At 34.8% G+C, this 15,637-nt stretch overlaps 1 protein-coding gene across 4 annotated transcripts in view; it reads right to left on the reverse strand.

Annotated features, from left to right (window-relative positions):
• The window catches only part of CDKAL1 (CDK5 regulatory subunit associated protein 1 like 1), a 608,618-nt gene that overhangs the window by 136,027 nt on the left and 456,954 nt on the right, over positions 1 to 15,637 (reverse strand). For all 4 annotated transcript variants that reach the window (XM_069562792.1, XM_069562791.1, XM_069562793.1 and 1 more), the window contains one exon: positions 8,028 to 8,208. In XM_069562792.1, the coding sequence (XP_069418893.1) occupies positions 8,028 to 8,208 (181 nt within the window). The remainder of the gene's footprint in view (positions 1 to 8,027; positions 8,209 to 15,637) is intronic.

A 15,637-nucleotide genomic window follows, 5' to 3' on the forward strand; every position in this document is an offset into this window, starting at 1 on the left:
CTTTACTGTTTATAAGAGTATGGAGCCAAGAGTCAGAAAAGAATGGGGTCTCAGACATGTCACTTATGTGTACGAGCATGCTCAGTCATGTACTCTTTGTAACCCTGTGGACTGCAGCCCACCAGGTTCCTCTGTCCATGGGATACTTCAGGCAAGAATAGTGGAGTGGGTTGTCATTTTCTTTTCCAGGGGATCTTCCTGACCCAGGGATTGAAACTGCACCTCCTGCACTGCCAGGTGGATTCTTTACCATTGAGCCATCAGGGAAGTCCATGGATGAGTTCATTTAACTTCTCCAAGTCTCACCTAACTCACCCCTAAAGTATGAAACAATACATAAAAGTTTTGTTGGAGGAATAACATGGGACAAAGTACATGAAAAATACAGACTATATGATTCAGGCACATATTAATAATCAAACAATGGAAGCTTCTTTTCCCTGCCAATATATCTTCTAATCTTACATACCACTTTGTAAAAGGTATTTTATTATGAGTAGCAAAAATAAAGATAGTCCTTAATCATGAAATAAACATGATCCTAGGAGGCAGAAGTTAGAAAAGAGTGTCATATTAAATTACAAAATATATTCTGTTGACCTAAATACACATTTAACATTAGCTCTAATACTTGGAACTACACATATAAATCCCTTGGAAGGTTATAAATATGGAGTTATTAATGAACCATAGTTATTACAGAAAAAATAATATAAGATCAAAAAATAGGAGGTTCTTTATCTTTAGAAGTTACTCCGAAGAGTCTATTCAGTTCTAAAATTGTTATTAAGGTAATAAAATGAGTTCAAATTGAATATTACAATTTTAATAAATCAAATTCATATAAAAGGCATAAAAGAATTATGTAGATCTTTCCAACTTTTCTGAAACTTGTATGAATCAAAGCATGTAATCATCACTGAAAAAAAGTTAGACTAAAATATAATAAAGATGACTTTGCAAAGGATAGAGTTTATATTCTCTTTATTTAATACAAAATCACTCAGTCCTTCTCACCCTGAATACCCACAATTATTCAGCATCTGATAGAAAACTTATAACCACATACCTTCCCACTAATTTGGTAATTATAAATTCATAAAATAAGCAGGCTAAAAATAAATGCCAAAATGAAAGAAAAAATCTAAAAAAATCATAAGAAACAAGCGATTTTTTTTCTAAGAAAGGTTAAAAAAAAAAAAAACCTTCTATGAGGTCACCATAAAGTATGAACTCAGACTGCTATCACTGAACTCAAGGTTCTCAAACCATATCCAACTTTTCACTGTCCTAAAATTGGGTTATCTTAGAAAACTTGAAATACTAAGGTTTTCAAGACAAACCATGGTTCTAAAGTATAGCCATCTCTAATTTTTTCTTACAATGGCTTATATTTTAACAGAAGAGTCATATGAAAGGGTTTCAGGTACCAACAAAAATCTGTGCTTTTTCTTATCTTTACCATCCTGAGCAAAACATGGCTCCATCCTAGAGTTACATTCTACATAAGTCTAGTTCTGTGGGCTTGATTACATGAGAACTGATTTACATGATAATGGAATTAGTTCATTACCATCACATCAGGACTTAATAGAAAGTTAGGCAGTGCTCTGTGGCAGGCACGCAGGCAAAAGGTCAGATTCAGAGTGCAGAAATCAAGGTAGGGGCAGTGAGGATTCACGGAGGGAGGGCTGAGATTTTTTGAAGAATGATTCAGGCTGAGAGGAATCAGGAGCAATCACCTTAAAAAACAAACAAAAGCCCACCTATGGCAGTACAGATGAACAGTGGTCTCACTGATGTTGCCTCTTTCCTAGTTTTGGAGGTGAGAAGCCTACGACCATGTCTCATGGGCTAAAATCAAGGTGTTGGCAATGCTGTGCTCCTTCTGGAATATCTAAGGGAGAATCTGTTCCTGGCCTTTTCCAGTTTCTAGAGGCCACATGCATCCCTTAGCTCATGGTCCTGTCCTTGATCTTCAAAGCATATTACTTGATCTCTGCTTCTGATCTTACATCTCCTCTCTGTAGGTTTAACCTTCTTGCCTTCCTCTTAGAAGAATTCTTGAGATTACACTGAGCCCACCCATTTCACATGCTTTCACTTACTCACATCTTAAAAGCCCTTTTTATTCTGTAAGGCAACACATTCACAGGTGTGAGGATTAGCCTGTGGACATTTCTGGGAGTCAATTATTCTCTCTACCACAGCTGGTCTTACTGCCTCCATTACAGGTCCCCACAAAAACCAAATTATTATGTTTACTATTAGTAGTTTATAGTCAAGAAAAAGCCATTTAATTAACTTATTATACAAACAAAAAGTCATCAGATTTATAATAAAGGAAAAGGTGAAAGAACAGGGAAATGCAGAAAACATATTTAAGTGGATGATCTAGGAAACTAAAGCACCCAAAGTTTCTAAATATTGGTTTGAATGGTGGCCTTAAGACCAAATGATAGAGAATCAAAGACAATTAAGAGTTTCAAGGGGCCTTAGAGACCATTCAAGTTGCTTCTCCATTTGTTAAATGAATACCATCTGTATTAAAACTCATTCAAGGTAGGTGATTCCCAACCACCTACATGGATGAAAATCCAGCTCATACTTCTCATATTTCGATAGAGTCATCATAAAAGATTCTAAATAATCTGCTGAAATCTATAAAAACAAAACTATTGTTAGGCTAAAAACTCTATCAAAAATGGAAGTAAAAAGAGATATGACATGTCCAGAAAAAAGAAACTTAAAAGACCCACTAGAGGAACCAAATGCGATTAACTGCTCTAGAAACCCAAAATATTCCTTCTGAAAAGATAAATCAAATGAAAAAGATCATGAGAAAAAGGGCTTGCCTTGAGGTATGATTGGAAATTGGTTTAGAATAAAATACAATGAACAATCTAGAGTACAAAAACTCTGGAAAATACTTTTCCCTCTCCTCCCAAAGAAAAGTTTAATTTGAAAATCAGAAACTGTGTAAATAATGTAATTATGCTATCAAAGGTAAAAATATCAGAATTCCTTCCATTAAGGCAACTTGTGATTCTCTAAAATATTGAGCTGTTAAACTTTTACATCATACTTAGAAATAACAGAAAGTTTTAAAAACATTTAGAGAAAGTGACAAAGTTCTTGTCTATCTGCTTTATTTCTCCATTCTGCTTTTTTAAAGAATTCATAGGCAGCTAGATTTGGGAGAGCAGTTATATGCCACTGTTCTTAAATCTGCATATGATTTAAGAACATTTCTTATTTGACATCTATTCCAAGTGGTCACCTCGCCCTGATCCGAAACACCTCCAGCAAAAATTCACTCCCTCAGCGAAATCCACTGGGGACATTTTCAGTGAAGCTACCTTCATCTACCCCAAGGATGGCCCTGCAGCTGTCTCAGAAACAAGCACCTACACTCTTCCTAGCTGAGGAAGAAGCGTTATCCCTAGGGTAAATGTACTAGAAACTGCACGTGAGTGAGTTATGAGTATTTTATGCTAACACAGATCTAAACACATTATCTCTATCTCTGGTTCCAAGATGTAAGACAAGCAAGCAGGTGGATTTAATATTACAAGGTAATGTTTTAAACCAACATGAACATTCCAAAGCTAGTCTTGTCACCTAAAAATTATTTTTTTTTCAAGTCATAGGCCTCTTAAAACACAGACTTCATTAGAGTTTCATTATTTATTCTTCATCAAAATTTTCTTAAAAACAAAGTCTGGAAATGATAGCTAAGAATTAAAGGACTTTCAAAACTTAAGTTACCTCTTCTAGCTAGACTAAGAACCTCAGCCACAATTTTTAAAATACTAATAGAATTACTTAAGATTAATGAAGACTAATAAAGGAAGACTCAATGAAATAGAAAATATAAACATACCAATTTGACCTTTGGAAAGAACATTTGGGAAGTTTGATTTTAATGGAAATACAATATATTCAAGGCAACAACATATTTGCACTGAGGCATTCTAAAGACAGGATAAACAGTGTTGTTTGAAAGTAACTGTTATTTTGTTTTTCTTTCAGTATGGGTTAGAGCCTATTTTTATCACTGATTTTTTAGATAAGGAAATGGGAAACAAATTAGGGGAAAATCTCCTATCTAAGTATTTGGTAGCCATGTTTTACTTTAGTGAAGTCTAGTTACTAAGAAGTTTCAAAAGTACCTACTTTAAAGTAGACAATTGTTAACTTTTGATAAATTTAAGAAAACCAATGAGATTCAAGGCACAGGATACATCCTCTCTTTGATGGAAAGCCTCTAAAGTTTCATCACTAATACTTAATTCCCTTTATTTAAGATTCTGAATTTTATAAAGATGAAAGTCTTTCAGGCTACAGTTTTCACCTAGAGCATAATTACAGAAATTTAGAGAAGTGCTGTGGATTGTGTTGTATGTTGAAGTCATAACCCCTTAATCTCAGAACACAACCTTATTTGAAAAGGGGGTTACTGCAGATGTAAGAAGTTGAGATGAGAAGTGCGCTGGGTCCCATACCTGTTCTGACTGGAGCCCTTACAAGAAGACAGCCACATGAAGACAAGAGACACGCGGGGACATCATGTGACCATGAAGGCAGATATAAGCAAAGGGAAGACGATCGGGAAACCACCCAAAGCCAGCTACAGGCAAGGCAGGATTCTCCTGTGTGGTCCAGAGAAGCAGGGGCCTGCCTCTGGGCTTTAGTGTCCAGAATTGTCAGACCATGAATTTCTGTTGTTTTAAAATGCAATGAGCTATTAAGCCATAAAAAGACATGGAGAAACTTTAACTGCATACTACTAAGTGAAATAAGGCAATCTGAAAAGGCTACAATACCCTAGGATCCCGACTATATGACATAGTTGAAAAGGCAAAATTATGAAGATGGTAGTACTGAGGGGCAGGGGAACAACAAAAAGGGAGAGCACAGAGGGTTTGTACAGAAGATCCAACTATTCTGTACGAGACTCTAATGGTAGTTACCTGTCTTTACACATTTCCCCAAACCCACAGAATGCAGAGTGAAACGAAATATAAGCTACTGACTTTGGGTGATAATGATGTAACCAACACACCACTCTGGCGAGCGATGCTGGTATTGGGGGAAGCTGCACGTGTATGTGGCAGACTATAAGGGAACTCTATGTCCCTTCTACTCAATTTTGCTTTCAATCTAAAACTGCTCTTAAATATATAAAGTCATTTAAAAAAAAAGGTTCTGCTATGCCACAGCTGGATGACTGAAGTCTAAAAATGTAAGGAAGATGCTAAGGGGTTATGTGTAAAAGACGAAAGAACAAAATAAAAAGCATCTGAAAGTTGATTTTATGCAGAGTTCTGCTTGTGGCTAAGGCAAACCAGCTTGTATCAGACCAGTGATCTTGGCAACAACAGTTAGAAAAGGTGAATAAAATTTATAATATGTACTGTTTCAACATCAAAAAGCTATCAAGGGAGTGAGAACCTGAGAAATTAAGATCCTAGAGAAAAGCTCAATATTTGAATCTACTTTTCCCCTCTGGGTATTTAGCAATTTATAAGCAGTGGATGGGAGCCTGAGAAGCCAAGTAAAACCGAAGAGACTGAGTGACTATGCAGAGCCTTAAGTGTTTTCATGAGCTTGCAGAGACAAAAATTAAAAGTTGAAAACCTCCCATAAAGAAAAGGCCCTGCTAACCACCACAGAATTTTGGTTTGCTCAGGCTTTTTACCAGTTCACAAGAGTTGATTATGTGTTTTTTCTTTCCAATTTCATGTTGAGTGATATCACACTGGTGATTTGAAATTGGCAGCAGTGAAAGTATTTACACTATGGAAATCGGCAAAAGCTACAAGTCAGAACCCATCCCACTGAATGTCAGCTGTTAAATACCAACCCGCCACTGTCCGCCTTCAAAAAGTTAGGGCAAGCTAGAAATAACCCAATCCTCAGAAAGACTGAAAAATAGTTTCAAAAATCAATCTCAGATCAGTTGCAATAATCAGTTTTTGTTAGAGTCTAACAAAACCAAAGTCCTCCCAGAGGAAGATATATTACAGTCTAGAACCCATAGCTGTTTTTTTTTTAAATTAATAGACAAAGGTAATTATAGAATGAAAATGATCATATATATGGAAAGAGAAGACAAGTCATTCAAATCAAGGGAAAAAAGTCAATACAAGCTGACATTAGATTCAGATATTAGAGAATTCAGTATGGGCTTTAAGGTAACTAATTAAACATAAAAATACAGAGGAAAGTATGGGGAACTTCACCAGAACACTAGAATCTATTAAAAAAAGAATAATTTTGTAATTCTAGAAGTAAAAAAATAGATTCATTAAAGTTAGAAATTCCTTAGGTGGATTTGAGGACAGATTAAAAATAGATGAGTAAAGCAATGGTAAACTAGGATCAGTTCAGTTCAGTTGCTCAGTTGTGTCTGACTCTTTGTGACCCCACGGACTGCAGCATGCCAGGCTTCCCTGTCCATCACCAACTTCTGGAGTTTACTCAAACTCATGTCCATCATGTCAGTGATGCCATCAAACCGTCTCATCCTCTGTCGTCCCCTTCTTCTGCCCTCAATCTTTCCCAGCATGAGGGTCTTTTCAAATGAGTCAGTTCTTGGCATCAGATGGCCAAATCACTGGAGTTTCAGCTTGAGCATCAGTCCTTCCAATGAACACCCAGGACTGGTCTCCTTTAGGATGGACTGGTTGGATCTCCTTGCAGTCCAAGGGACTCTCAAGAGTCTTCTCCAAGACCACAATTTTAATGTACACACAAATCACTTGGAGAGGAAAACTGAATGGGGAGGTCTGGGGTGGGGTGGGGCTTCAGAGTCTGCATTTCCAGAAGCCCCATGGGGGGACAGCAGCTTTACTTCTGTAGGGACCAAACATGTCACTGCTGGCTGTTCACCTCGCTCCTCGCTACCACAAACAGCAAGAAACCAGAAAAGAGATGAAGAGAAAACATCTAGAAACACACTTTTCTGCATGTATTTCATAGCTCAAAAAAATTTTTTTTATTAAAGAAGTTTAAAAAAAGAATTAGACTATTTAAGGACAATAGAACAGTAGTTGCCAGGAGCTGGGGATGGAGAGAGTAGATGACTACAAAAAAGTAAAAGGGAATTTGAGGGGATCTGATGGAACTGTTCCATATTTTGACGGTAGGTGCAGTTACACTAGAGAATGCATTTATCAAGATTTGAAAAACCACACGCTGGAAAGAGGTAATTTTGTTGTATGCATATTATATGTCAATAAAATTTGTAATTTAGATATAAAAAGGAAAACTTTTTTTAATGTTTATGAAAAACTAATGGTAGCACACAATTTGTTTTAGTTATCAGAAACAAAGCAGAACATTTTCACTGAAAATAATCTACTTCCTCTTAAGGCTTACTAATATTTTTTCATCTTGAGCCAATGAATTTAACCGAAATTGGCTATTGTGTGAGGCGATTAATTTCTGGGGCATTCTGGGGAACAGTTTGCCTTTCCTGGATCTCAAACTCTTTCACATATATTTCATGTCATCTTATTCTAATATATCAATGAACATGTAAGAATGAAATTGAGGTTCATTGTGAAAGCAATACCACATCTGAAATAGACAGCATCAAATCTATCCCACGGAAAGGGAAGAAAACCAGGGGACTCCCCAGTAAGCAACAAATTATGAAAAGCAGCTCTTATGAAGTAGGGAAGCCTCTTTCACTCACAGATATTTAAATTTTGCCTTATTTTCAAACATCCAAGGACTTATCTTGTAAATACAGTTAGTACTAAATAAAAGTTTAAAAAAGTTTTTCCCAGTGTTATCTGATCCTCATTCCCCAAGAGGGAAAAACAAAAAGTAACATTTTAGTCGCCTAAGGTCATTAAGTGTACAAAGGTCTCCCTGCCCCTGACCCCAACTGGGAACAAACGCTCCATAATTTGTAACTTAAGGGTCACACCATGAGTTGGTTGCCTGAAGGTAGGCAACACAGCTGCATTGTTATAGCTACTGGCTAAATTTAACATCTTACAAGAAAAGTATCTCACCACTTGTGCTGGAACTTGTTCCATTTTTGCAGCAGGAGTTCCTGGTCTTGGGTAAAACTGGTTAATAAAGAGACTTGGAAATTTGTACTCTTCAACAAGTTTCACTGTTTCTTGAAAATCTTGGTCTGTTTCTCCAGGAAAACCACAGATAATATCTGTAGCAATAGTTATTCCAGGAACTCTAGAAAATAATGAGACAAAAAATGTACAAAGTTAAATGCAATCCATAATTATTCTACTTCCTTGACATTTCAAACCCCATTATTCCTTTAAAAATTAAATTTTATTTTTAGGAAAGAGACATTTGCAAAGAGTTTTAAAATGCCCTAAATAGTTAAAGTTTATAAAAAACATGGCTCCCTACCATTCCCCAAAAGTACCCATTTTTAAAATAATTCAGATGTTTGTCTTTTCTTTTACATTTTAGTACTGATGCTTATTCTGCTATTTCTAGATTTACTGATTGTTAGGCAGCACTTGACGACTTCAACAAGGATTTAGCTCTTTAAACTACTTTATCCTTCTCCTCCCAACATAATCAGTGCTCAACTTTTAGTTAAATTAACAGTATTAATGGTATTTCCATTGGTATAATTGCTAAGATATTGTTCACTCTACAGTCAACTGGTATGCTATCAATAGGGTTTCTTTTGCACATTTAATTTTTTGTATAATTAATAACTGCCTGTTTTTTTAAAAAAAATATTTACTATTCTATGTACTTAATTAAATGTTTTCCAGATTCATCAGTTTTGTCAAAATCCAATATTATTTTCTAAATTTTCAGAGTACCATATAATTCACCGGTTCCCTTTTTCTCTCTGGAAATGCCATTCCTAACTTTCTTCAAGTATGAGTTGCTTTCATAATGGACCAGCTCTCATTCTTGAATATGATTCCTTGGTCTTTTCTTCAATCACCTTTTTTCCCTGGATCCTATGTCATCCTAATTCTTGACTATTCTGTTCTCCTTAATTCTGCTGGAGTATTCTTTCAAAAGCTTCATTAAAAAGAGTGGCAGGGAAATTTTGTTGTTACTGTCTTAACATCTCTGAACATCTTAATCCACACAACTGACCAATAGTGTGGCTATGCATAGTACTCCAAAATAAAAAGTATTAGCCATCAGAATGTTGTGTTGTTCCTCTTTTTTTTTTTTTTTTTAACTAGGCAAGGATGCTGATGAGATTTCCAGACTGACTCTGATGCAAACTTTTTACATGTGCCCCCCCTAACTTTCTGTAAGTTTTTAGGGTGTTAATTTTTTTTTGAAAGTATAAAAAATTTCATGTTAGCATCTTGGCAGTCATTTCTCTTTGGCTATTGAGTTTCTCCATAAGTATGCTACAATATTGTGTGAAAGAATGACAATTCATTTTTTAAAATGTTTCTTGCTTTCTGCTTAGTCTCACCCAGCTATTCATTTGGCTGAACTTTAATTAGTAAAAGTTCCAAGTTCTGGAACTTGTCTATGTGCTGCTAAAAAGAAAAAGAGACAAAAATGCACAAAGAAGAATGAAACAGCATGTATGGAAAAATTTTTTTTTAATTTTTATTGTGATATAAAATTATTTTTTCTTTTAAGGGTAATTATAAAAATTATTTTTAAATATCATAAAACATGCTTTAATAGTTTTAAATAAAAAGATGATTTCTAGACTTACTAAAGCATGTGAAATAAAACTATGTCAATAACTTCAATTAGCAATTTTTTTTTTTACAGTTGACATAAAACTACTTCTGAACAAAAGAAATCCACAACTAAAAATAAAAGCAATAGATCACAGCAGAAATGACAGAGACGAGTCTATCTCTCATAGGAAATTAGAGGAAAAAAAATCTGAGAAACTGCCTGTGAAACACTGCAGTGACAGAGACAATTGGCTAGTGTACTAGGCTATGAATTGGAATGAACTTGGCACTGGACTGCGGGGCATTCCCAAAGGAAAGTACCTACTGCTCCTCCCCCTCACCCAGCATCCTTCTTGATCCCGTGTAATTGGGTTCAGCATGATGCAACACCTGCTTACTTTGGCCTTCAAGTCCAGAGCAAAAAAGAAAAGACAAACCTTTACAGTAGTCATCATAAATGTTAACAAAGAGGGTGTTTAATGCATAAATACATTTGATCATCTACAAAAAAGCTGACCAATAACAGAGGTGAGGGTAGCACACTATGAGTTAGTGAAAGACCTCAGTTAGAATTCAAAAACAAATGCAACTTAGGTTTCAAAGTATGTAACAACATAAACTAACTACCCATAAAATGTCTCAAACTAGAGACTACACCTTACTGTTGAAACTCATCTATACATTGATTTTGTACATGCAAATCATTCTACGTAGGTTCTTCAAAATAACTGGGCTTCTTAGGTGAGCCAAATAAAAAAATCTCATATTTACACTGTTAATTGCCTAGTAAATAATTCTCTTCAGTACATGAGAAAAATCAAACAAGTTTGAAGTGGACCAAATTCTAAATTAATTGCATATGATTTTAGAGTCTGTGAGGAAATTTTAAGGGGCGTAAAACAGAATACTAATGCAAATATTTAATGCTAATTGTGACTAAATGCTGCTTTTTGAGACAATATAAGTTTTCAAAATACTAATATTTTTAAATGACCATTTCTACAAATGTATTCAAACTGTGAGTCTAATAAATATAATTACTAGCTGTTAAGGCTTTTTAAAATCTAGAAGACCTTCTGTATTTACATTTTCATAGTAGTATTAATTCTGAAAGAATGATGAAAATGTTCAATTAGCGTAAATAAGAGAAATTTTGATGCATTTTCCCCGACTTACACTAGTTATTTACTTGCAAAAAGGTTCATTAAATAACTTGGGAATGGAATTAATGAGAACATTTCCAACTATGCCTCTGCTCTGATCTTATGATTAGTTCTGAGAAATCAGTCAGGGACATGTGAAGAGAATACTACCTATATAGTAAGTAGGCCAGCATTTAAGAAAACTCCAAATATTTTAAAATACTTATTATTTAGACTGACTAAAAATATTTACAAATATACACTCCATACTATATCTGAAATGCTACAAAAAATGTGGTGCTTTAATTCACTTCTATATTTTCACTTGCAATTTGGTGTTTTATTGGCAAAAGTATAAGAAGGATGATTCTACATCATTATTTAGGTCTCAATAAATCATGAGCTTCAAATTGCACATATGAAAAAAGTAAGACTAACACACATACTATCTCAAAGCAGTAAAAATGATCAGAAAAAGGATCAGACCTATTGAAATTATTAGGCATAAACAAAATACATGATTAAAAGAATTATTTTTTAGTCTTATGGAAATTAATTTTAGGACGATCAGTCCACACTTTCAGGAAACACTAAATTAGAAGTAGAAAGAGAAAAAACAATCTTGAATGAAAATAAAAATATAACCTTTCTAAATATATGGGATGTAGCTAAAGGAGTGCTTAGAAATGAATTAATAAATTTAAATGTCTGTGTTAGAAAGAGGTAAACAATAATCTAACCTTCCATCTTAAGAGGTTTAAAAAGGAGCAAATCAAGTCCAAAGTAAGACAAATAAACTAGTAAAGGTAAAAGAAGGAAACAAAAAAAAAGAATATAGAGAAAAAACAACAAAAGTAGGGTGTATCTTTAAAAATAATAAAATTACTAAACTAGTAGTAGACTGAGAAGATAAAACACAAATAACCAACTTCAGGCATGATGAAGGAGAAGCACTATAGATGCTATCAATATTCAAAGGATAATAAGGGAATATTATATGCAATTTTGTGTCAAAAAACTAAAAACACTTGGATGAAATGGGCAAATTCTTTTAAAGATGTAAGTTATAAAAATGGACCGAAAAAGACAGGAAAATCTGGATAGTTTTTTATCTATTACAAAAATCCAACTTGTAATTTAAAATATTGTCAAAGAAAACAACACAAAACAACCCAGTCTAAATGCCTTTATATTTAAGAGGGAATACAACCAATTCTACAGAGATTATTTCTTTTTTTTTTTTGGCCAGTTGGCATGCCATATCTTAGTTTCCTGACCAGGGATCAAACCTGGAGCTGCGGCAGTGAGGGCACTGAATTCTAACCACTGGATAATCAGGAATTCCTAGACATGATTTCAAAAACAGATGAGAAATAAACTCATTTTACAATTTCAGCAAAAGTGGTCTATATGAAAAAACAGAGAAAGAGATGGAAATACTAATATTTTCAGACCAATAATCTTCATGAACTCAAGAGACAAAAATCCTTAACAAAATATAAACAAACCGAGTACTGAAATACATTAAAAGCATTCTATATCATAACTATGTTTTTAATCAGAAATGCAAGGGTTGGTATGACACGCAAATATTAATGAAATAAGCCATATGAAAAGAAAAATGGATAAAAACCCCATGGTGATCTTAGTACTTGCAGAAAATTCAGTTTACAAAACCAACCCTGATTCATGATAAAAATTCTCAGCATAGAAAGAACAGAAGGAAGCTATTGCAGTCTGATAAAAGGTCTAGAGCTATGATCATATTTATTGGTAGAATACTAAATGCTATTCCATTAAGAATAGCAACAAGGCAAAGAATTCTGTTCTTCTTCAATTCAGCATTTTAGTGGAGCAGAACATATATTCAGGGCAGGAAAGCAAGAGAAAGAAATTAAAAGCATATAGATTGAAAAGAAAAAGTTTTTTGGGGGGTAAGTGACATAATCTCATATGTAGAAAATTTAAGGAATCAAAAGAATCCAGTAGAAAAAATGAGTTCACTAATGCTAAAGATCAACATATAGAAATTAATTGTATTTTGATATATTAAATGAAAAATGAGAAAATTAAATCAAGAAAAGAATTTCATTCACATTAGCATAAAAATACTTAAGAAAACATTTGAGCATAAAAACAGATAAAGAGAGTTTCTTAAAATTTGCTGGATTATTAAAGAATAGCTAAATAAACTAAAAAATATCATTTTCATGCATTGGAAGATTTAACTGTTGTTGAGATGGGTGGTTTCTTCAAATTGATGCAAGATTCAATGCAACCACCATCAAAATATTTCAGCATGTTTTCCCATAGAAAACATCAGTAAGCTGATTCTAAAATTTATATGAAAATGCAAAGGACCTAAGATAGCCGAAACAATTTTGAAAAGGAACAAAGTTAGTGGAATGCATAAACCCAGCTTCAGTTCAGTTCTGTTGCTCGGTCGTGTTCGACTCTTTGCGACCCCATGAATCGCAGCACGCCAGGCCTCCCTTGTCCATCACCATCTCCCGGAGTTCACTCAGATGTCCATCGAGTCAGTGATGCCATCCAGCCATCTCATCCTCTGTTTTCCCCTTCTCCTCCTGCCTTCAATCTTTCCCAGCATCAGGGTCTTTTCAAATGAGCCAGTTCTTGGCATCAGGTGGCCAAAGTATTGGAGTTTCAGCTTCAACATCAGTCCTTCCAATGAACACCCAGGACTGATCGATCTCCTTTAGAATGGACTGGTTGGATCTCCTTGCAGTCCAAGGGACTCTCAAGAGTCTTCTTCAACACCACAGTTCAAAAGCATCAATTCTTTGGCACTCAGCTTTCTTTACAGTCCAATTCTCACATCCACACATGACCACAGGAAAAACCATAGCCTTGACTAGATGGACCTTTGTTGGCAAAGTAATGTCTCTGCTTTTCAATATGCTCTCTAGATTGGTCATAACTTTCCTTCCAAGGAGTAAGCATCTTTTAATTTCATGGCTGCAATCACCATCTGCAGTGATTTTGGAGCCAAAAACATAAAGTCTGACACTGTTTCCACTGTTTCCCCATCTATTTGCCATGAAAGGATGGGACCAGATGCCATGATCTTCGTTTTCTGAATGTTGAGTTTTATGCCAACTTTTTCACTCTACTCTTTCACTTTCAACAAGAAGCTTTTTAGTTCCTCTTCACTTTCTGCCATAAGGGTGAAACCCAACTTAAAGACCTACAACAAAAGCTACAGTAATCAAGACAGCATGGCAGCAGTATAAGAACAGACCAGTGAGAGAAACAACACAGAGAATCCAAAAATGCACCCATAAATTTATAGTTCATTTTCAACAAAACAGCCAAGGAAATTCAACAAGGGCAAGAGACAGTGTTTTCAGTAAATGGTGCTGGAGCAATTATATACCATGTGCCAAAAAAGAGAGAAAAAAAGAACTTATTAGACCCTTATCTTGTATTATACATAAAAAGTACTTCTATATGAATCACAGATATCTAAGAGCTAGAATTACTAAATTTCCAGAAGAAACTTTGAGACTTGACTAAAAAGGCAAAGATCTATTAGCTGTAACACCAATACCAAAAGCACAATCTATGAAAAGAAGTTGGACAAACTGATAAATTGGGCTTACTGAAAAACACACTGTTAAGAAACCAAAAAGAGAAGCTACAGACTGGGAACAGCTTTACAAATCATACATCTGATAAAAAGATTTGTATAGTTTGTACACAAAATATATTAAGTACTCTTTTGGCTCATCAACACAGGAAGACAACACAACTGTACACTGAGCAAAGGATTATTAGCACTTCAATAAAGAAGATATACAGAGAGTATAAAACAGTGCATAAAAAATTGTCCAACATCATTAGTAATCTGGAAACCCCAGGTGAAACCGTGTAAGATGCCACATACTCAGGAGAGTGGCTATGCTGAAAAAACTGGAAAAGAGCAGACATCAGTGTGCATATTGAGAAACCGAAACACTTATCCCATTGCAGGTGGGAATTTAAAATGGCACACTTTGGAAAATGGTTTGGCAATTGTTTAAAAAGTTAAAAACACACTTAATGTTACTGAGAAAGTCTATTTCTAGTTATGCACCAAGAGAAATTAAAACATATGTCCACACAAAGACTCGTACATAGATTTTTACAGTAGCTTTCTTCATAATGGTTCCAACCCGGAAACAGTCCAAATGTCTATCAGCTGGTGGATGAATAAACAAATGGATATCCATACAATGGAAATTTACAAGTAAAAGAGAACCAACTAATGATAGATGCACCAACATGGATGAACCTTGAAAACATTCCTAAATAAAAGAAGGGAGACACAAAGGATTACTTACTATTTTCCACTTGGGTGAAATTTCTACAAGAAGCAAAACTATAGAGACAGAAAACAGATCAGTGGTTGCCTGGGGCGGGGGGCAGGGATTCACTCCAAGCAGTCATTAAGAGAATCTTTGTCATAACGAAAGCATTCTAAAACTGAGTTGTGATGACAGTTGCACAAATGTATACGTTTACTAAAAATCTTCAAACACACACTTATGTTGGGTGCATACTGGATAGCGTCCGAATTATACCCACAACAAACCTCTTAAAAGTGAAAAAACAACACCCAAACAAAAATTATCTGTCTGAAGATAGTTAAGGAATTCTCCATAATATACTTTATTCTAAGAAGTCCTTAGCCAAGAGTTAAATACGGTCAAATAGGGGAGAAAAGGCAAAGATAATAAAAGGTCAAGTTAAGGTTGAAAGGGAGTTATGTTCAGAGCCTACTTTCATGATGGACTAGAAAGAAGAAAACTTGCATTTATTTCCCAACTACTGATTTAT

This window comes from Ovis canadensis, chromosome 20 (genome assembly GCF_042477335.2).
Source record: "Ovis canadensis isolate MfBH-ARS-UI-01 breed Bighorn chromosome 20, ARS-UI_OviCan_v2, whole genome shotgun sequence".
In the NCBI taxonomy this organism is placed as follows: domain Eukaryota; kingdom Metazoa; phylum Chordata; class Mammalia; order Artiodactyla; family Bovidae; genus Ovis; species Ovis canadensis.